The sequence below is a fragment of the Mauremys mutica genome, chromosome 2 (assembly GCF_020497125.1).
Source record: "Mauremys mutica isolate MM-2020 ecotype Southern chromosome 2, ASM2049712v1, whole genome shotgun sequence".
In the NCBI taxonomy this organism is placed as follows: domain Eukaryota; kingdom Metazoa; phylum Chordata; order Testudines; family Geoemydidae; genus Mauremys; species Mauremys mutica.
In genome coordinates, this window is record NC_059073.1 from 195737846 (window position 1) to 195759724 (window position 21879).

Here is a 21879-nt window from a genome sequence, read left to right on the forward strand (position 1 = left end):
GGCTGGTAAATGGGATGCCGTAGAGCTCAGAGAACAAGTCTAAAAGTGAGGTGGCTCACAGGATTCCACTATGACAGAAGTGAAGGCACAGGGCCTATCACTTGAAAGAGTACCTATGGAGAAACTGAGTGAAGGGCAAAGGTATAGCTATTCCTGAATCATAACAGTTGGTCACTGTCTTGCCTGTAGTGAATTATACCTGTGCAAAATGTGTTGAAAATGCATCTTGACCAGGTAATGATTTATTTCCTCTTTAACAAGAGAAAATGACTAAATAAAGTGCAAGCTAGTGGAGAATCAGGTCCATTCATTTAAAACACTTTTTAAAAAATCCCACTGTTTTGACCAATTTCCTTTAGAATATCTAAGCAAGCTAGAAATAGCATTCTCAAGCATTCCAGTGCTATATAGTATTAGTTTTGTTCTTGGTGGTTTATGAAATAGCATATATTGAAATGGTTATTAGTCTCTTGGATCACCTACAAACACAGGGTTATTTACCAGGATGGGCAGGATGCTTTCAGCATCCCAAACATGTTGAATCAATTCACCCCTGAGTAGTCAGAATCTAGCTTTCAACTTTCACCCCCAAAATGGCACTTTTAACATCACAATACCTCAGAGCACCACACTGACGCATTAGTTGAGTACTGACTAACAGGGAAGAGTACCACACAGGGAGACACAAAAATCAACATCTTGAGGTTGCTGACTTTTCTTTGGAAGTTTCTCATACATGTATAAGGGCAGGCAAAATAAGTAAAAAGCTAGAGCAGGTTGAAACTTTCCAGTGAAAGAAGTCAATATTGACAAAACTTCATTTTGAAAAAAAAAATGAAAAAAAGGGGAAAGGTTCATAAAGCTGGAGTGGAACATTTTGACTTTATCAGAACAACATATATTGATGTTTCATCTCAAAATGACTTTTCATTTAGAAATGTATTTAAATTTATATTATACTGTAAATTTTATATTCTAAATTATAGAATAAAGTCAAAATTGGAATGAAACATTTAGATTTTATGAAAACAGAATGTTTTAACTGACCTGAAACAATGTTTTTTCCCCCCAAAATTTAGTTTTGTAGGTAATTTCAAACTTTTTTGTTTTTGTTCCAATTTGAAATGTTGGAATTTCCCATAGAATAGACATTTTGAGTTTTGACCATCTTTAAAGAAATATATAGCCACAGGCACCTAGACAAAGCAAAGCTTGAGATTAACATTTTCAGAACTGAATAATTAGGAATCTTAATAGAAATGACCTGAATTTCAAACTACCACCAGCTATCAAATGGAACCAACTTTCACTGAAGTCAATAGGAGCTACAGGCTTTGCAAATGAGGCCATATCTATGTATGTGACTATTTACTGATTTAGGCACCTAACTGTAGGCAACTAAGCTTGAAAATATTGGCCTTCCTTTATCATTACCCTGATGTTAATTTGCATTTGTCACACTGTTTCCATGTCTAGTGAACAAAAAGGCAAAGACTTCTATTATTGGAATATTGCCTAAGACATGCTAGGATTAAACCTTCTCCTGCTCAAATTCTGAAACAGCTGTTTTATTTATCATTACCTTTATAAATTGTTGCTCAGCTGTGACACCTACTAACATAACACACTGAAGTATTTAATACTGACACCACAGCTGGCCTGATTAGTCAACACACTGTGTATCCTATTAAAAAACTGACCTTGTTTATGAGTTTAAGGTTCAACTGAGAATTACAAGTTCACACAGAAGCTGTGATTTTCTTCTGAACCTTGGGTGATATCACTGAAAACCAGGTTCAAAGAAAACCAGAAGATGTAAGGGTCAGGGAGATGTGAGCATATATTTTAACAAATCTCTAGGCCAGCCTTGTTATAATAAATGTGGCTTTAATGTATGAGTTTATTTTGCTGAGCGTATCATTTGCTTTGGGGGTTTCCTGTGATACAGAACTATTATGTAGGATATCATGTTAAGAAGACAATGTTTAACAGACATCACACCACGTTGCTTAAACAAGATTAGTGAACTTTTATGAGGTTTTTTTTTTTGATGTACAGATCAGCTGAAACTAACAGGAATGGATTTATTGTCCCTGGGAGGATTTCAGTTTAATGGATTTATGGAGCTCTAGTAAATGCCTTCCCCTTTTGGGAAATGATGAAAACAGTCTTATTGTGAACATATGAATCAGTAAGCTTATTTCTTATGATAGCTAATGAAACTCTGTTACAATGCTAGGTTATTGACCTGTACATGTGATACATGTCAAGTACTGTATCTAAGGCATACAAACAACCTGGCAAAAGAAAAGGTCTTGTAAGCATCTATCGTCTTTTTTAAAGTCTAGAAAGAGTGATTTCAGTGCAAACTGCCAGTCACAGTAAAATACACCTGTACAAAAATCAAGAACCAATCCAAAACATTACACTATTTATTAAGCCAACTTTATAAATAGCTTTCAAAAGGAAATGCAAGATTAAAACAATAAGACCAATATTCAGAAATGAAAGGAACAAAGTATCAAATCGCGCGAGGAGTAATGATGAAGCACAGGAGATGGATCAATGAATAAAGAGCTCATGGTATATTTCCCTGGAGAACACAAGAAATCAATGGACTAGTGTAGGAACAGAGTTTTGATTAGTTCCTGAATTTCTATAATCTGTCAAGGAGATTTTTTTCCCTCTGTCATATGATTCCACATAAATAGAGCTGCTGTTGGACTTCCTGAAACTCAAAGTGGAGACAACTACAATAAGTGCAGCAGCTCCTTCCTCCCCATCTCAGAGATAAAAGATAAGGGGAGTCAAACATAAGTAGTGAGTCATGGCTCTGTGATCAAAAAGACTCACTGAGAGAATAAAAACCACACAACTGGAAGAGAAAAAAAATATAAATTGAGTGGGAATTCACAGATGATGCAGAGTCACCACCCCTCTTTCTGCACCTGGTGTAGTGGACATTCCTTTGGAGAAAGAAGTGTGAATAGAATGTTGCTTCCCTACAATAATCTTTGGCACCATAAGCAACTGGGCACAATTTAGAACAGTCCCTTTCTGCCATCAGGATTGGGGGAATGCAAAGATTACATAGAACCACTTTGCTTTCCTCTCTCCCATGGCTGTGTTGAGTGCATCTTAGATGGACCAAAGAATCTGTATCAATTACTTTTCATTGCTACAACATTAGCACAATACACCTAATGGAACAACTTGAGAACAATACTTTTGGTCACACCTTAAAGTGCTTGCTTAAAGTGTGAATGTGCTATAGTGCCAGACTCACATTGAGCAGAGTCCACCTGTTTCGCTAAAAACTAGTTAAGCCTGCTCTAAGTCCGCCACTCAGAAGACACAATGGAAAAAGACAGAGACTGAATATCTTATCCAATGTACAGGATACATCCTGGGCAAGATCCATGGGATTTTTGGCACAGAGACCGGATGAATCTATAAGGCCTTGACCATTAGCTGGGTGGAGCACTGGTGGCTTTTAGGACAATAAGGAAATCCTTAGAGAAGAGGAGGGCCTTCTGTTGGCTACTTTTATATTGTAGATTTAGTTTTGTGAGTCAGAGTCAAAGAGGAAGAAGTTATCTTGCAATACAAGGTTGAAGAATCATGCCCAGCGAAGCTTCAGAATGTTTTTCAGCATAATTTATTAAGCTAATTAACAAGATTCTATAACAATCCCCCCAAAAGAACCCTCCAACAAAAATATTCTGCATAATTATTTAGAAATAATGAGCATATTTTCATGGAGTAGCAAGTTTTTGGGGGGCATGTTTTCACAGACCAGAAGTGCAAGGAAGTACAGTGTTTTTCTCAGTCATAGGTTTCTGAGATGTGACACCCACAGTCCAAGCTTGCCCAAAGCAGTCTCTAATGGGCCATAAATCAGGAGAACAGGAAATAATCACTAATGTGACCAAGGATAAGTCTCCCTTTCTGAAGGAAAAGTCTCAAAACTATCTACATTTGCAACAAAAGAGCAATTAAACTGTGCAATAAAACATTTTGCATTCCTATTGTTCCTTACCTTACATTAGAGATTCAAGACTATAGTAGTTTGGTATTTTGGCAATACACATACTGCTTTTATGGCATGTCTCTCAGAGAAACCCTTACCAACATGTTCAAACATGGGGCCTACAGTTAGGCTCCTAAATCCATATTTAGAAATGTCATTGACGTATGTGTTAGACCTCACACTACTTGGCTAATAATGTGAAAACAGCCTGTGAGTGTATCCCCACTAGATTAAATTTCTTGATATTTGTGTGTGTACCGGTCACAGTGCAATGATACACAGATTTTTCACAATCGCTCTCACATCTAGTCTGTTACTGGGTTCAGTGCTGGAGACACAGAGCAGTTGAGTGGATATAGGCATGGAGTGTTGGGTGGAGAAGGGGGAGTACAGGGAAAGTTTTGGATCACCAGCACTGTAACGGTGACCTAGCCTACAAATCAAAAGTAGAAGTTACGAATAAAATTTCCCATTTGTTGTCTCCTAAATAAAATAAGCATTTGTTTAAAATGAGAAACCAACTCCAGAACATTTCCTTCAAATTGTCTTTAGGAACCCAATAAAGGAGCGCTGAGCAGGGACACACCAAAGTTGCAGGAGATGATGCTAAACAGAGCACAATTCTTGAGTTGTGGGCGCCAATAATATGACACACTCATGCATATACTGTGTGCACAGTTGGGTGCCAGCATCATTATCATGCAACTTCAGGGAGCAGGAAGGAGACCCAGGTAGAAGGAGGGAGGCAGGAAGCTAAAGGAGCCACATGGCACCATTGTTGTGTGTGGCAGGCCCTAAACAGTACAGAATGCATGCAGGTGTTAGACATGGTGTTCTAGGTCCCAAGTAACAACAGGCCTTTTTAAAAAAAATAAACACAAACAAATACTAAGGAGGGGACCATCTGCCCTGAATCTATTAAACCAGCTCTGGGGGGCTAGAAACATCTCCCTCCATATTCAGGGCCAAGGACAGACTGTTTTCACTTTAGGTACCCTGCCTGCTCTTGAAGGTATTTGTCATGGAGATGCTTTTGGGCCTCCAGTGGCCCTTTGTGGGCTGCAATATTCCTGCAACACCCTGGCTTGAGATGGCAGCTCATCCCTCGACCCTTCCCCCACACCCAGAAGAGCAACTCTGTAGCCTGCTCTCTCACAGCTTCCAGGTGCATCTATGCCCAGTCCCATTCCTCCAGGACAGGACCTGGGTGAGGTTTTAGGAGCTGCAACCTGGGGATATGGGGGACCAGGTGCTGGAAAGACAGCCTGAGGTTGGGGTAGGTGGCAGATGATACGGGGATGCTGGATCTAGGATGAGGCCGTCTGGGTGCCTCCTGTGAAGGTGGCACCTGCTTCCTGTGAAAGTTAAAAGGAGCTGCATGGCCTAAGCAAATCAATTCCTGGTGGGGACCAGTGGAGCTACGAAGGTGCCCCTTGCTGGTTGCTGAAGCTCAAGGGAGAGCCAGAAGACAGGTTCTGGTGGCATTCGGTGAGGAAGAACTTCAGCCCTGAGATAAGGGTGAAGAGGAAGGGGCTACATGGGAAGTAACCCAGGGAATAGCAGTAGCAAATATTAAAGGAAGCAGCACACGGCTTCTATTTGTAGGGTCCCTGGGTTGGGACCTGGAGTAGCAGGAGGGCCCGGGTCCCCTCACTGGCCACTGGCAAGGTGGTCTAAGCCCTGAGAAGGGGATAAGACTTGTTTAGAGGCCCAACTAAAGGGCAGGACTGGAAGAGGCTCCAGTGAGAAAGCCCTGGGGGCACTGCTCTATGCCAGGGAAGATACAGACTTAAAGCAAGCCCAGAAGGGGCTGAGAACTGAGCCCAGAGACAGGGCTGCAGATACAGATACTGACAAGGGCACTGTGATAGGCCCTGTTGGACCTTTTTTTTTTTTTTTATTATTTTTAAACCACTGAAGCGGTTCATTCATGAGTTTGACTGTGTGACTTAGCTGGAGAGGTGGGCCACTGAAGACCCCCCGATGAGGTTAACCGCTGACAGATGGCACCAGACGGAGAGAGATAAAGAGTTTGTGTGCAGGTTTTCTGTTGACTGATAAGAGGTGCTCACAAGAGGTGAGTGTCCCCGTCACATGGGCATTGTACAAACACTTAGTAAGAAACGGTCTTTGCTACAAAGAGTTTACATTCAAAATGGACAGAGAAAGGAAGTATCCTTTTACAGATGAGGAAGTGAGGCACAGAGAGATTAATACCTTGACTAAGGTCACAAAGTAACTTTGTGGAAGAGCTTGGAATACGAATACATACATCCTGAATCCTAGCCCAATGTCTCGCACACGGGACCATCAATGTAAAAGGGGCAAGTCTTGTTAGTTTTCTTAGAAAATAAACAAACTGCCCCTTAGCCAGCCCTGTCTCATGCACAGGAGCCCCAAGGCAATGTGTTACCATTCCTGACAGATCATTCCATTCCTCTGAGCTCCAACCTCTCCCCACAGTTATACACAAATAAATAAAATTATTTATACAGTTAAATACACAAATAAATAAAAAAGGAGGCAGGGAAAACAAAAGATCCCCGGCCTGGTGCTTGTGTAACTGACATTCTGTAAAGGCGATGAATGGCCTCTTCTGCATCAGCCATCCTGTGCAGCTCCTGTTGTTCCCCATCCTGGAGGGGTAGGGGTGCTACGAGGCTCTGGGCAGCAGGGACAGACTTTAGCCTGTAATAATGCAGCATTAGCATTGCATGGTAGCAAAAGGGAGAATGGTTGCACCCAGTGCTACATCAAGGGTGTCATAAAAGGGCCAGTACAGAGAATGTTGTTTTCATGAGGAATACACAATACTGTGTATTTATGACCCCATATACATGGGCACCCTGACCATGTTCTGAAATCATTTTCAGCAATTCACATTCAAAACGTTTCCCACCAAGAGAGGTGATGCCTGGGGGGAAGAGGTGTCATGCGGGGTCATGCATCCCCCCAGATTTGCTGCTTGGCTTGGAGTGAGCATGCGCAATACCATCTTCTGACACCGCTGCACTCAGTCTGCCTCTCCGCTATTGGCAGGTATGGGTTGTCTTTGCCCACCAAGGAGGCTGGACCAGCCAGATGGACAGGACATAGCTTTGCCCTGAAGGGTCTGGGAAATTTTCTTTTCCAAAAACCATTTAAATGATACTCCAGCCTTTTCCCAGCTGAGCAAGTCCAATCCCAGATGGGTTGTTGAAAATGAAAATGGTTCAAAGCCTGTTGAATTTCCCAGCCTAGATCTGTTCCCCACAAAGGATTTCAATGCAGCCCACACAGAGTTCATGATCCTCAACGAGGTGCTTGTGGGATAGTAAGAGACCTCTTCACCCAGCCCTGACCTGTGATACAGCAGGAAGTTTGACAGGGTAGAGAATGAAGAAGGCTCCAGAATCCAGGGGAGAATGCACAGGGGATGGGGGTAGGGTGACCAGACGTCCCGATTTTATCGGGACTGTCCCGATATTTGCTTGTTTGTCCCGCGTCCCGACCAATGTTAGGTCGGGACACTGGACAAACAAGCAAAGGCTCCGGAGCCTGGAAGGGCTCGCGCCCTTCCCCGCCCCGACTCCGCCCCCTCCTTCTTCAATTGGATCCCTCCCCAAATCCCCGCCTCTTGCCAAGCAAACCATGCCCAGGAGACGCAGGGGAACGCGGGGCCGGGGTGAGTGTGAGTCCGGCCTGGCCCCGAGCAGGCAGGACTCGGGCGCGGTACCTGGAGGGAGATTAGGGGGTGGCCTGCGGGGCCAGGCGGCGGCTGTTCTCCCCACCTGGGCAGCGGGACGTGGGAGCAACTGCTGCTGCAGCTCCCACTGCCGCGGGGGGAGGAAGCGGCCAAGCATGTGGCGCCTGGGCCCGAACCCCCTGAGCCCGGGCTTGCTGCGGGGACCCAGCAGCACACACGCTGCGCCCAGCCGCTGGCCAGTCGCATCTGGGCTGGCTGCCCAGCTGGTGCAATCCCGCGGCGGAGGCATCGGCAGCCCAGCCCCGTTCGTTCCCCTGTGGGACCCAAGCGGGATGGGGGGGCTGGGGCCTGCTGCCCCCACTCCAGGGCTGCCTGCGGGATTGCACCAGCTGCGCAGCCAGCCCAGATGCGACTGGCCAGGGGCTGGGTATGCGCAGCGTGCGCGCTGGGTCCCCGCAGCAGGCCTGGGCTCGGGGGGTTCGTGGGCACAAGAGCCGCAGCTGCCAAGCTTGGCCAGTGGCCGCTTCCTCCCCCCGCGGATGTGGGAGCTGCAGCAGCGGCTGCTCTCAAGTCCCGCTGCCCAGGTGGGGAGAACAGCCGCCGCCGCCTGGCCCCTCAGGCCACTCCCTACTCTCCCTACAGGTACCGCGCCCGAGTCCTGCCTGCTCGGGGCCAGGCCGGACTCACACTCACCCTGGCCCCGCGCTCCCCTGAGTCTCCCGGGCCTCCCTCCAGCACTTGTGGAGGGAGGAGGAATCGGGGGTGGGGGATTTATTTATTTTTTGCTCTGCCGCCATTTTTTCCCCCGCCCCGCCCCCCCCCCCCGCGTCCCGATATTTGACCTGGGTGATCTGGTCACCCTAGATGGGGGTTGGCCAGGAATTCAGGGTGAATTCAGGGCCATGGAAATAAATACAAAATTATTCTCAGGATAGGATTTATGGCTTCACAAAACTTGGCAGGATAACTCAAACAGCACACTGAATACAATGCAAATGGACTGTTAGGAATTCATTCATTTCCCAAATAGCTGTTGGATTTAACTGTGTTTCGGTAACCCCTATTATTTGCTATTCAAGAACATTTGAGCAAATGCGGTTTTGTTCACACTAATGTTTGAAAACGGCTGAATTCATATAGATTTCTATTCACACTGATACTCATGAAACATATGAAGAAGGGTATGTACGGATGAAAAAGTATTTGCTATTCCTTATTTCCTATTCATAATTTGTAAAATCTTGTATAAAAATGTCAGTCATCTAAATGAGGGAACAGAAAGTGTAACTTCTGACTCAGGTGATCAGTCACACACCACAAATAATAAACAGAAATCAGTTTCTGTGAACAATTTGCAAGCATCCCATGAAATACGTTTGTACACAATATTCATCAAATACATGAACAGAAAACAGAAAGAAAATTAGGAGAATTTTTCTAATTTCTGTAACAGAAGAGCAGACTAAATGCATCTGATAGTAACACAAAGAACCAACCTGCAAGCCATATTTATGAATGAAAATAAAGGTTAGGCCAAATTCACTCCTTTTCTTCCATTTTGAAATCACCTACCATCATTTACTACATAAAATGTACACTTTAATCTTTATAACTCTGATATTGCACCTCCTACAGACCAAACTGGAAGGTATGTATCACCTCTCCAGTGCACAAGTTTAAAACTAGAAATTGCTACAGAGAACTATCCCTGGTTTACAAGTCAACAATGAGCTCTGATGAGGATGATACTTGATAGCAGTAATGTCAAACTTTACACATCTATAGCCTGAGTTTACAAGAATGCATTTAGCCATAATGCTACTATTTATATCTCTATAAACTTAGTTATGGTGATATAAATAGCAATGCTAATGGCATTAACAGCAGCACTCAGCAGCATCACAGCTGTTGAGTGCTGCTCTTATGCTATTTGTATTACTGTTTATGTCATCATAAACTTAGCTGGGTAGTCAAAGATGCCTCATTTACCATACAAGGAAGATGAACGCCCACATTTTAGATCCAAAGCGGAGCCCTTTTTTATTGGTGGCTTTATGGTCATTTCTTCCCTTTCTTTGCACATCTTAGACTCTGCTAGGAAGTGGCTGTGAGCAAAATGTAACTTGCATGAGCTTAGATGGGGAATCAATCAAAGTTTTCCTATGTTCCAGCAGTGCTATAAGCTAACCAGGAGCAACAGCAATGAAAAAACAGCAAACTTACGGTCTCCTTGACAGCGCACAGGACCCACAGTTAACTTGGATTCTGATCCAGATCGGTCAATATCTCCAACCACCACTTGACTCACTGGTAGATGTTCTTTGTAAGACAAGAGCCCAGCATCTTTTCTCCTGAGACAGAGAAAAAGAGAAACAACAAAACAACAAGTGAAATACTTACAAAGATTTTATTCCCTGACAAGGAATCAATCACCACAAGAATAAATATCCCTAAAAAGCAATAATTAAATCAATACAATAATGTTACCCTTTAAACTCTGTTGTTAATGCCCTCTATTTCATTAAATACCTTATATTAATATTATCATATGTATTTTTGTAAAACAGATATATTCATTTCATCCAAGAAAATCTCTTCAAAATAGTTTCATTGGATTTTTTCTTTGCAACTGACCACAGCCCATACGTACTTGAGCAATGGTACTTTGTTGATTGTTTAGCTTGTTTGCTTTGAATGGAGAGGAGCTTTCCAACACCTCCTAAAGACATATCTTTTTTGGCCCCAGCTTTGGACAGTTGGCACTCTTAATGATATGACACCTGCTCACAGGATGAATAACATTTCCATTGCTTTTAATAGTTTTAGCACTATCGCTGATGACTAAAGATAAAGAATTTAGAGCTAAAGTCTTCTGACCACCCCCAGTATATAATACAGATGGGCAGAGACCTACATTTACTTCTCCAATATACCTCAACACTTAGGTGAAGTGAGAACTGATTCATATTTTAGATCAGGTGCCTAAAATGAAAGCATTAGAACAGCAATTGCGCTGTTCCTTTAAAACAGAAAGCAATAACTTAACTAGCCACTTCTTCTCACTTCCCTTGAACCATTTTTTGTCAGAAGCAGACAGACAGGGAAGCCAGGAACAGCCATGCAGCTCCTAGGATGTGAAGGATAATGCAGCCTTGAATTTTACAAATATTAGTGAGACCCTACTGTAATAGACATGAAAAAAATAAGAGGAAGCAAAACAAAACAACCCAAGAAGGGAAGATACACACCTTCCTCTTTTTGTACAGCACCTTTCTAAGTGCTCCAGTAAATCAGCAATTAATAGTAACCACAGACTTTCCAACCTTCTTCTTTACAAATCAATTCCTTTGCTCAACAAGAACACGATACTAAGAATGATTTTAAAGCCCAAGAAAATATATTGAGTAACATACTGTAGGGAGCAATTGCGTTTTGGGATAGACTACATGCTCTGAAAGCCTTTTCCACTGCTATTTTCAATGACTTTATGACCCTGTAATATTAGATGCCTATTATCCAGGAGGCAGAGCAGAGGGATTTGCGTGATCCAGTAAAACTGAGAGTTTCTCAGTAACACTAATATACTGTCTCCAGTCACATCAGCTATTGTGTCCTTCTGAAGCAATGGAAGATAAAAGCTCCTTTAAAAAGAAAAGCAATTAAAGTAATTAAGAAAATAACTATCATTTTAGAATGACAGCTCATTGGAACTTGTGTCTGCTCTCTGTGATTGAGAGAATAATTAGAGATTTATTTATTACATATCTGAGAAAGTTAAATGTTTTCTGAAAACACTGGATGACTATTTTCTTAAATCTTTATGTTCTTTCCATTTCAGAGTTCCCACCTTTATCTCAGAAACCTTTATTTCTCCATCCTTCAGCAATTTCAAGAGGCTGAGACCATTAACTAAGTATGGTTGGCCATAGCCCCTTCTAGATTCTACCAGAGGAGACTGCCAGTAGACAAAGAACGGGGAGAAAGACCTTTCATATCCTTTGGGTGTAAGTGAGCTTCTTCTGCAGATTCTGCTAAATAATAACTAGCACTTATACAGGGATTTTCATCTATAGATTTCAAAATCCTTTACGAAGGTGGGAGAGTATAATTTTCTTCTGTTTACAGATAAGAAACAGAAGTGCAGGAAGGTTAAGTGATTTGCTCATGGTAACAAAATGAGCGAATAACAAAGCCAAGATTACAATTTCAGGTTCCCTGATCCCCAGCCTGATGCCATATCTATGGGACCCTAGTCTCTGTAACAGAAATTAAATGTAGGTTATCACTTTATTCTTACTAAAATTTTCCTCTGAAATTGTTTTTCTCTGTTGAATGCCACTATTTCAAAAAGACCTTCAAATCAGAGGTAACTATTAAAAGTATAAAATTTCTTTAGAGCATGATGGAAAAAACCACTTCATTTTCATTTTTCAAAATGAAGTGTTGTCAGTATTGACTTCTTTCACTGGAAAGTTTCAATCTGCTCTAGTTTTTTAATTTGTGGGAATTTTTTTAAAAAGGTGTGAAAATTATGGGCTAGGGATGCCATTATGGGATGGGACCATCCTTGTTCCAGCCTCCTTGTGCAACTTGTGTATGCCCCACAACGCACTGCAAAAAATTACACAAAAGGTATTGTGCCAAAGGGCGGTGCATGGCACACTGGGATACCTACCCTGGTGCACCATACTGTGCATTGACACAAGCACTTCTTGTGATTACTTGCAGTGCTGATACAGTCGTCCAACTATGCATGCGCATAGGCAATATACAGCAACATAACTTGTGTCAACCAAAGTTGGTAGTGCAGACATGGCCTAAGACAGATAGCGAGAGAACTGACTGGTACATCAATATACTTAGTAACTGGAATTTAGTATGTGCACTCAACTTCTCTTTTATGTGGTCTGTGCCAGTAGTAGTGACATACATTTTACTTGATGAAGTAAAAAACTTTCTAAACCAAAGAGTGACTATAATAGTTGAATTTACACTATATCAGGAACACACTGCTCCTAGATGGGATAATGCTCCCACAGCTCTTTAAAGATCTTGCACATTAAGATGGTGCAAAAGGTTTCCCTCACTAAAGAAAATCCACCTAAGAATAAGGATTGAATAGAGTGTGTCATATTCCTGTTAAAAGTCCTGTAATTATCATGAGATATTGATGAAATCTCAGTAAAATGTTAATATTTCTAATTTCCATTACTATATATACTGTTTGTAAAGAGCTGCAGGGTACTACTGAATGAAAAGGGTCTATATTACTGTAAGATTAATTATTATTGTTTTGATTATGATCAGTTGTTTACTTGTAATATTGTATGTAAAAAGAACATGCATTATGTATACATAAACAAATGACATTCAAATTAATGTTAAGATTCTGTATTGCTATTAATTTGCATATCTGTTTATTTGAAATAAACAGGCCTTATTTATTTGAAATAAACCGGATTAATTTCTTATCTTCATTTCTGTTAGATGCCAATAAAGGCATTGCATCCCACTTAGGCTCTGATTCAACAGTTCATTCCTATGCAACAAAGCACTTGAGCACAATTTAACTTTAGGCATGTGCTTAATGTTGAGAGTGTGCTCAAGTGATTTACTAAATAGGAATAGACTTAAGCATGACTACTGGTTTGCTGAACTGAAGCTTCAGTGCTGAATTTTTTTTTAAACTTAATTGGAGTTACTAGAGAGCTAAAAAACACAAACATGCAAAGTGCAAAATGTCCTTTTGTCCATCCGCTACTAGACCCAACTTTTTAATGGGCTAGTACCTCCATAGTGATCTTTGTATTTCCATAATCTACTTTATAGGGGTGTAGTGAGGCTTAGTTAAACGGATATTTGTATATGAATGTAAATGTAAAAAAAAAAGCTTTAAAGAGGTACAGACCTGCCAAATATTATTTGTTTTCTTCCAAAAAATAGTCGGCAAGTACTCTATTTAAATTTGAGCTAGCATTACAGAGAATCTAATGAACTATAGGATTCTGGCAGCAGTCTTGATAATCTGGGAGCTATTTAATTGCTGATAGGTATGCTGCAATGAACAGGATTAAAGAGAGGGCTAAGCAAACAGGCTTGGATAAAAGAAGAATCGGCCCAAACCTGTATTCTAAATGTAAAGGAAACTTTTTGGAGGTTTTGATATAGTCAAATTTTTAGTTTAACACATATTATATAGAGAATATATAAAATGTGTCCAAACTCACTCATGTCCTGGGGCCTGCCTTTATTCTGAATTCTGGTACCCCATGACACTTATTGGCTGAACCCTTAAATTTCCTCATGAGCTGGCTGTTCTGGAGTGAGGGTTTCTCACTAATGTCCTGTCTTTCCCTTTCCCCTCTCACACCTCAGAAAGAATCATAGATCTGAATAGGATCCAGCACCCATACAGGACATATACAAGTCCATTCACTGTATGATATTTTCATTAAAAATCTATTAAATCAAAGATTAAATACTGCCATTGGCTACACTGTGTGTAAATGTAAACTGTTATAAAGTTGAGTGAGTGAACAGGTTAAATGGTCTCAACATGAAAAGCATGATGCACACAAATAGTCCCATGAGGAAAATGATGTACCAGTTACGATCCAGGCAGACAACGTGAGGGGTCTCAATATCACCCATTATGGAGTTTAGCTGCACAGAAAATTGGGGCGTGTCTCTGTTATGTTACAGTGAAGAAGTTAAAGTTATCTCCTTCCAAACTGACCAGTATAAATTAACTACACCACAGCAGGAATAATTCATGTTTTACCTCTGGGCTTGAAATTTTGCTATGCTTCTTCCCCTTCTCCCATGGTCTCGCTCTCTCCCCTGGCCTTAAAGCTGCAAAAGCTTTAAAATTATATTAGAAAATAAATTTTCCTCCTTGGACACCTCTCCAATCTCATTATAATCCCATAACACTAACTCCCTTAATTAAATCCAGGTTACTTTAAATTATTATAAACATCCTTTTGAGGATTAGTCACTTTAATTGTGATTAGAAAATGAATACCTGATGACCTACACAGTATATTATTCATAAACTCAGTAATAAAATTCATACTACTACAGTAACTCCTCACTTAACGTTGTAGTTATGTTCCTGAAAAATGCGACTTTAAGTGAAATGACGTTAAGCGAATTTCCCCATAAGAATTATTGTAAATGGGGAGGTTAGGTTCCAGGGAAATTTTTTTTTGCCATACAGTACAGTACTATAGTTGGGAGGTGCCCCCGCCTTATCCCCCACTGGCACAGCCCACTGGCACTGGAGACAATGAGGCAGGCAAGGAAGCTGAAGGTGCTGTAGGCTAGGAGAAGCACGTTGCGCAGATGCAGTGGCAACTTCCCCTACTGTGCAAGCACCAGGGGTGCTCAACCCTTGGCCCGCCCACTCCACCCCTTCCCCCAAACCTCCACTCTTAACCTGCCTCTTCTCCTGCCCCTTTCCTCCACACGCCGTGTCCTCGCTCCTCCCCCATCCTTCCCCTGCCTCCTGCCCATGGCAATTAGCTGACTTGCAGCGTTCAGGAGGCAGGAGGGAGGGGGGAGGAGCGAGGACATGGTGCGCAGGCTCCCCCTCCCTCCCAAGCCTCCTGAACGCCGCAAACCAGCTGATTGCTGTGGGCAGGAGGCAGGGGAGGGAGGGGGAGCCTGCACACCAAGTCCTTGCTCCTCCCCCTCCCTCCTGAACGCCGCAAGCCAGGCAATTGCCACGGGCAGGAGGCGGATGGAGAACGCACTGATCTGCAGGGTCTGCCCGCAGGTGGGAGGCACGGGGGGGGGGCGTAGGGGAGCTGGTAGGGGGGCTGCCAGCTGTGGACAAAGCAGGCAGCCAAACGATGTTATAGCAAAGGATTGCACAACTTTAAATGGAGCATGTTCTGTAACTGAGCAGGGACATAAGAACGAAACAACGTTAAGTGAGAGGACATTAAGTGGGGAGTTACTGTACTGAATGAAATTAATAACTTTTTGTTTTTATTATAAAAATCACAGATCCTGTCTGTGTGTTCCATTCTATGCATCCGAAGAAGTGAGCTTTAGCTCACAAAAGCTCATGCTAAAATAAATTTGTTAGTCTTTAAGGTGCCACAAGTACTCCTGTTTTTTTTTATTGGAATCATGAGTCTATATAACACATTCCAGCACGCTAGGGGAATATGCAATTAAACTGGACTGTTTCATCTTCAGGGTAGACAGACTCTTTATCACTGGGCAGTCTAGAACTCCATTTAGGGTCAAGTCAATATATTAACTTTTGGGATAGTTCTGAAATTAAAAAAAAAAATCACATAAAGCCTAGTCCATTGCTTCCCAATTCTCTGCCTGATAAGAGATGGCTGATTGGACAAATCTATGGGAATTCAGAAGAGACTTCATGTCCACAGATTATCGTGATCTCAATGCTGGTGAGAGAAATGGAGCCTACATGCCTGAGAAGTGAGAAACTTGCTTCCACAATATAAAAAAAATTCATAGGTGGCTCAGTAGTCTCTGTTAGCATGGGCCTGTTCCTCAGGGCTCTTGCCTAGTAGGATCTCACCTTGGAGGAAGAATTAAAAAGGGATCTGTAGGAAGTTGAGGAGGAATGTCATGCTCTGGCCTTTCAACAACAATATCATATAATACATTTTTTGTAAGGCAGAACAGATTGTGCCACTGCTGTTAGGTGCTGATAGAATTCATTTTTATTAGCATCTGTAGCTTCTTCAGTGGAAATGTAGGCTACAATGATTGTCAGCTTCCCTTCGCTATGCCTGAACCTGATTTATAGTAGTTGATCAGATATAGGTTGCCATGTGGTGAGTGGTACATTAAAAGGTGGTCAGAGGATGACAGCCAACCCATTAACATAGTTCCTCCAGAGTAAAATAGACTCTGGTCCGCCACAAAATTTTGACCATTATTCACGAGTCTTGCCTCAGTTATTCTGGCAACTGCAATGTTTATCTTTCCAACTCACATATTAGTGAAACCTGGTACCTGACCTAGTTTAGGGTTAATACATTCTAGGTGGCAAATCCTGTGGATTTCTCAAGTCAGCTGTGGATGTCATAGACATTATGGAGTTTGGCCTAAAGTGAGGAGCATGTTACATTGGATGCTCCCTGATTTGCTCTCCTCTTTGAGGCAGTAAAGATGTAGTGTGGTGATTTTGTCTGGGGACACCAACCCCCTTCCCAGAAACCCTTCTATATAGCAGATAGTTCTGAAGTCATAGTTCATCCTCCTTCAGCACCATTGGGGGAATATTTTTCCCTTCTCACCTGGGTCCACTGTGGGCATTGCCTCATAATTCTAAGCATGGACCCTTATTAGATACTATGGCCCAGAGTCAGCCAGAAACAAGGCTCATGTTGGCAGGGGCAACCACACCTTGAAGTAGCACAACATGTACTGCAATCCTACTCACTACCCATTTCACAAAAGGGAAACTGAGGCACATAGATTAAGTAATTTGCCTGAGATTACACAGAAAGTATGAGGCAGAGTTCGAAATAAACATCCACAAAGGCAGGTTCCCCACTCAAAGAATTTACAATCTAAACAGACTAACAAACAAAGGCTAGGTGGAAGGAATATTCAGTTATAAGTGAAGTCCCAAGAGCAAAAATTGGCCGATTACTTGGTCGCTTCCTATCATGGTCCAAACCAAACTCTGGATTCAACTTTGGAGGTGAATTTTGCTGCTTGAGCCCATTTCTCTTCAAGAACCTTCTATTCTGCCTAACCTAAACCTCTCTTTAACTAAAACAGCAACAATATCCTATTTCTGGAATCTACGAGATTCCCTATATTCAAACATCCTCCTTTAAATTATGTCATTCCAGACATATTATTTTTAATTATCTGTGATTAGTAGTAAAGGTTTTTTGAAAATGTAAAATGATTAATAAATGCAGCCTCAAATCTATGTTACAGAAATCAATGTTGATTGAATTTGTTTAGCCACTTGGAAATATCTCTGCACAACATATTATAGTCAGATAATGCAGAGAAAATATCGTAATCTTAATACATTCTACTAGCCTTTGTTTTTTTCAAGAACTATGCATGGTAGATTCAACCCCTAAATTATTCTGTAATTGGCAGGAAGCAAAAAGCTATTTCAAGTCCTAAGCTACGCCAAGGCCGAATGGAAGAAGACATTTATAATAGCAATGACTGGGGAAAAAAAGCATAGTTTGAAGGATTATCTACAAATTGAGCTATAAACATAATGTTGCTGCATCTATTGAGGGAGGAAAGAGGCTTCTGTTATCAAGAAAGTGTTTTAGTTAGAAAAAGAATCAAACATCCATCTTCACAACATTTTAAATGTTCCCTCATTCATCACAAATAATTATTTGGAATTGAATGCTCCAAGACTTGTAAGCACATTTAAAGCAATGGCATAGCAGAAAGGTAATTAACAGATGTGTTTTTTCATTATGTAAAATAGTCTGCTATAAAACGCAGGCAAAACACAGATACTTGTCACATTCCCTCTGCTTGTAAACATGGACATATGGCTCTTAGAATTATTTTCATTTCAATTAGGCTCTTTTTTTTACTGTCTCTTCCAGCAGGCAGACGACCTTGTTAGAAAAAATGAAATGCAGCCTGATTCACGTATTAAAGTTTTATGGTCTTTTTATGTTTTCGTGACATTTCCCCCCTGTATTTTATGTACAATATTACTAACATCTTGGTAAATCAGAAACCAAAGTACACTGATCAACAGATTCACTGATGTTTAAAAATATGAGCATTAACTGAATATGTGAGTGTGTCTCGAACATTCAAACGCAGGTGGATTCTTCTTTGCTATGGTACAAGATTCTTTCATAAAGGATCCAAACAAAAAGACATTAAAAGACTCACAAAATGTCAAGACAGGTTAAGTGACTGAAAACAAAGACTTTATCTAATGGGAAAATGTGACTTTCTGTATATGGTTCTTTGTAAGCCAATCTCCAATTTAACTATGTTGGGCCAAACATTGAAGCAGACTTATTCAGGAAAATCTCCCATTGCCTTGTGTCAGTCTCATTAGCTTGGGAGTTTTGTCTAAGCATTTACCTTATTGAAACTAAGAAAAATGAGTAACTATTTTATAAGCCAGTTCATTCAACTCTAACTCAACTCTCACCTAACTAATTTGGTGGGTTCCCAATGGCCTTCTTTTTAGAGATGGGCAATTTTGTGTATGTGTGTGGAAATAGTAAATTAGCAGGAAAATATATTCTGGGGACACTGAAACTATTCATGAATTCAGGTCAAATTTGGTGAACAGCTGCATCTAAAATAACCCGGGGGGGAGGGGGAACATCAACATTTTGTTTCACAATAATATTTTTGAATCAACATTTAGTTTCAAATGTCATTTTGAACTGACATTTTGTTTTGAAATGTTGTTTCAAATTGTTGTTTGAAATCTTTTGTTCAACTCAAACAAATTTGCAAAATGAACCAATGCCTTCCCCCCATCTTTTTCAGATTGGCCAGTGAAGCAAAATAGCCATTTGCTCAGCTCTACGTCTTGTCAGCCTCCGAATCTCACTTTTATATAAATTTGGCTTGTTGACTTGCAGTGCTCAGTGCCGCTCCAGGCCCACACGACCTTCTCTTTGGGCTTGTCTACACAGCACCAGCAAAGCGTATTCAGAAAGGTGTGAGTTCTCCTGTTTCAAACAGGACTACATTGATGTGAACTAGGTAACTTTTAGTTTGCGCTAATAGGGTCTATGTAGGGCAGTACATTAGAGTACTTTACAAATCACACCCCTCTAATGTGCTTTGCCATGCAGTGTAGACAAGCTCCTTAGCTCCCACCAAGATTCTCTCAGCAGCTTTTCCCCATCAGGCACCTCTGTTTTCACTCCTCCTTTCTTGGAGAGTTAACTGTGTTACCGTCATGGTAACTCTATGATCTCCTGTCAATTATCTAGAATTTTGTCAGACAGTTCTATGCTTATATTCAAGTGTATAGGGTACAAAACAATATCAACATTTATGCATGAGTCGGGCAAATGTTTTATATCAAGAGTCAGACCACATTTTAATAGAGATACTTGTCACCACCTATCCTTCCCATTTGTGATCATACAGACAGCCCCCACTCCCATTCATAATCTTATAAGATCCCTGTGGCAACAACAGCAATTGCTTACATGGAAGAGTAATAGTAGGAAAGTATTGAGTGTACTTTTAGATGACTTTATTGTAGTTTAACAGCTGGGAATGAGCAGGAGAAGCTAACATTTTATGACTAGCTATTTCTCTGTGGACAACCAGCAAGTACTCTGAAGACCAGCAGTAGTTCACAAACCACGCTTTAAAAGTCTCTCTTTTATATGAAACAAAGCAGACAATTATATGCATGCACTCTCCAAGAAGGAGAACACAAAACAATCATATAAATAGTCTTCATTCCACAGAGGGTTGGATCGCACCTAAGTTGATACAGTCCACCACTGAAGTCCTGATCCAACTCCCACTGAAGTGAGCCTTTTCATGGATTGCAAGGGGAAGTGGATTAGACCACCAATGAAGCCTCAAATAAGTAATTCCTCACTATAACATTTTTGCTGCTTTGCCATAACAACAACTGTATAAGGGATTAACACTGCCTTGTGTATGTGTGTGTTCTGCTGGCTGAGTTAATGGGGCTGCTACTTGCTTCCAAAAACAAAGGTTGTGAGGCAAAAGTTGCCAAGTGGGTGGCTGAGCTGACAATCTGTACATATATGGTGTGAAGAAATGAATCATTCAGATTACATAGTACACTTTGGTACACACATGCAACCCAACTTTTTCTCTCTCCCAAATGATAAAGGCTGACAATATTTATTAGAGCTGTGTGCCATGTGTACACGGCTAAAAACGGTCCCCCATTAAAGTACATTGCTAGAACGAGACTCTTCAAAATACAAAATAAGTAGAAACAGATACACGGTGGAAACTATAGTTCAGAGAACATTAAGGAAGGGGGGAATGGAAAACGAGGGCCACAAACTAAGTATTTTCTAAGATCGTCAAGAAAAATCATTCTATTTTAAATACCATAATTTGTTCTAAGATGCAAAGTCGGACATTGACAATAGATTTATAAAATCCACAAGTTTGCACACACCCTGATAGCTGTATTGGTCATACTTTATACTAAGGTTCCATTCCTTAATGGTTGTAAAAGGCTTAAAACATGATGCAGACATGAGTAGTGTGTCTTATAGATGTTATAAGTAGACCTGCCCAAAACACAGGATTTCTGGTTTGCAGGAAATTTCATGTTTTTGAAATTTGGTTACATTCTGAATATCTGCAAACTAGAAATTTCCTGCCACCCAGAAATCTTGACAAAACATTCATTTTGGAAACACCAACACATGATATTTCCCCAAACAAAATCTCCTCCTGGGGACCCTGACAGCAGGTGAGTTTTACTGCTGGAATTAACTGACAAGATTGTCAATTTCACTCAGCCTCTGTTAGGAGCCAGCTGGTGTGGGAGTCTGGAAGCCCTGACAGTCCAGGCTTGAGCTGGGGTTCTCAGGCTTTGCAGGCTCTCTACTCCAAAGCTGAGGTTTGATCCTCAATTAGTACCAGGGCACTCAGTCCCACAGCAAGGAGCCTGGAAACCCTGGCCTGTCAGGGCTGGTTGCCCAGGAGCCAGACCCTGGAAGGCCAGAGTCTTTGGCAGCTGAGTAAGCTGGAAACCTGGCAGGCTCAGTTCCATCAGAACCATGCCTTTGATTTGCCAAAAATTCATTGAACCTGAGATGTTTCCACATTAGTGTTTCTGCATTTAGAGTTCAATGAATTGATATTTTCAGATGAAACACTGTTTCACTGGAAAATTTCTGACCAGCTCTAATTCTAAGCACATCAGTAGATAGTGGTATGGATGGTTATAAGGCCAGGTTCTCTGCAACCTATTGACCTGTTGGATGATATAGCAATTGATTAACTATTTATTTAAACATTTATGAATCACTTACTACTCTTTATACATTACTTTTAAATTGAACATTAATATAAATTGCAATTGCTGCATCTTTCCTGAGTTACAGGGCAACATGCATCCTTCATTGACAATTAGAAGCAGGCATTCTTTTAAAAAGCCATTTGAAATCACTAAAATAAGAAACATATGTCCAGGGCAACTTCC

General features: G+C 41.2%; 1 protein-coding gene across 1 annotated transcript in view; it reads right to left on the bottom strand.

Moving 5' to 3' along the window:
- CNTNAP2 (contactin associated protein 2) overlaps positions 1-21879 on the bottom strand; it is a 1334251-nt gene that overhangs the window by 236063 nt on the left and 1076309 nt on the right. Inside the window, exon 16 of the mRNA XM_045005260.1 lies at positions 9939-10066. Coding sequence (XP_044861195.1) covers positions 9939-10066 — 128 coding nt within the window. The remainder of the gene's footprint in view (positions 1-9938; positions 10067-21879) is intronic.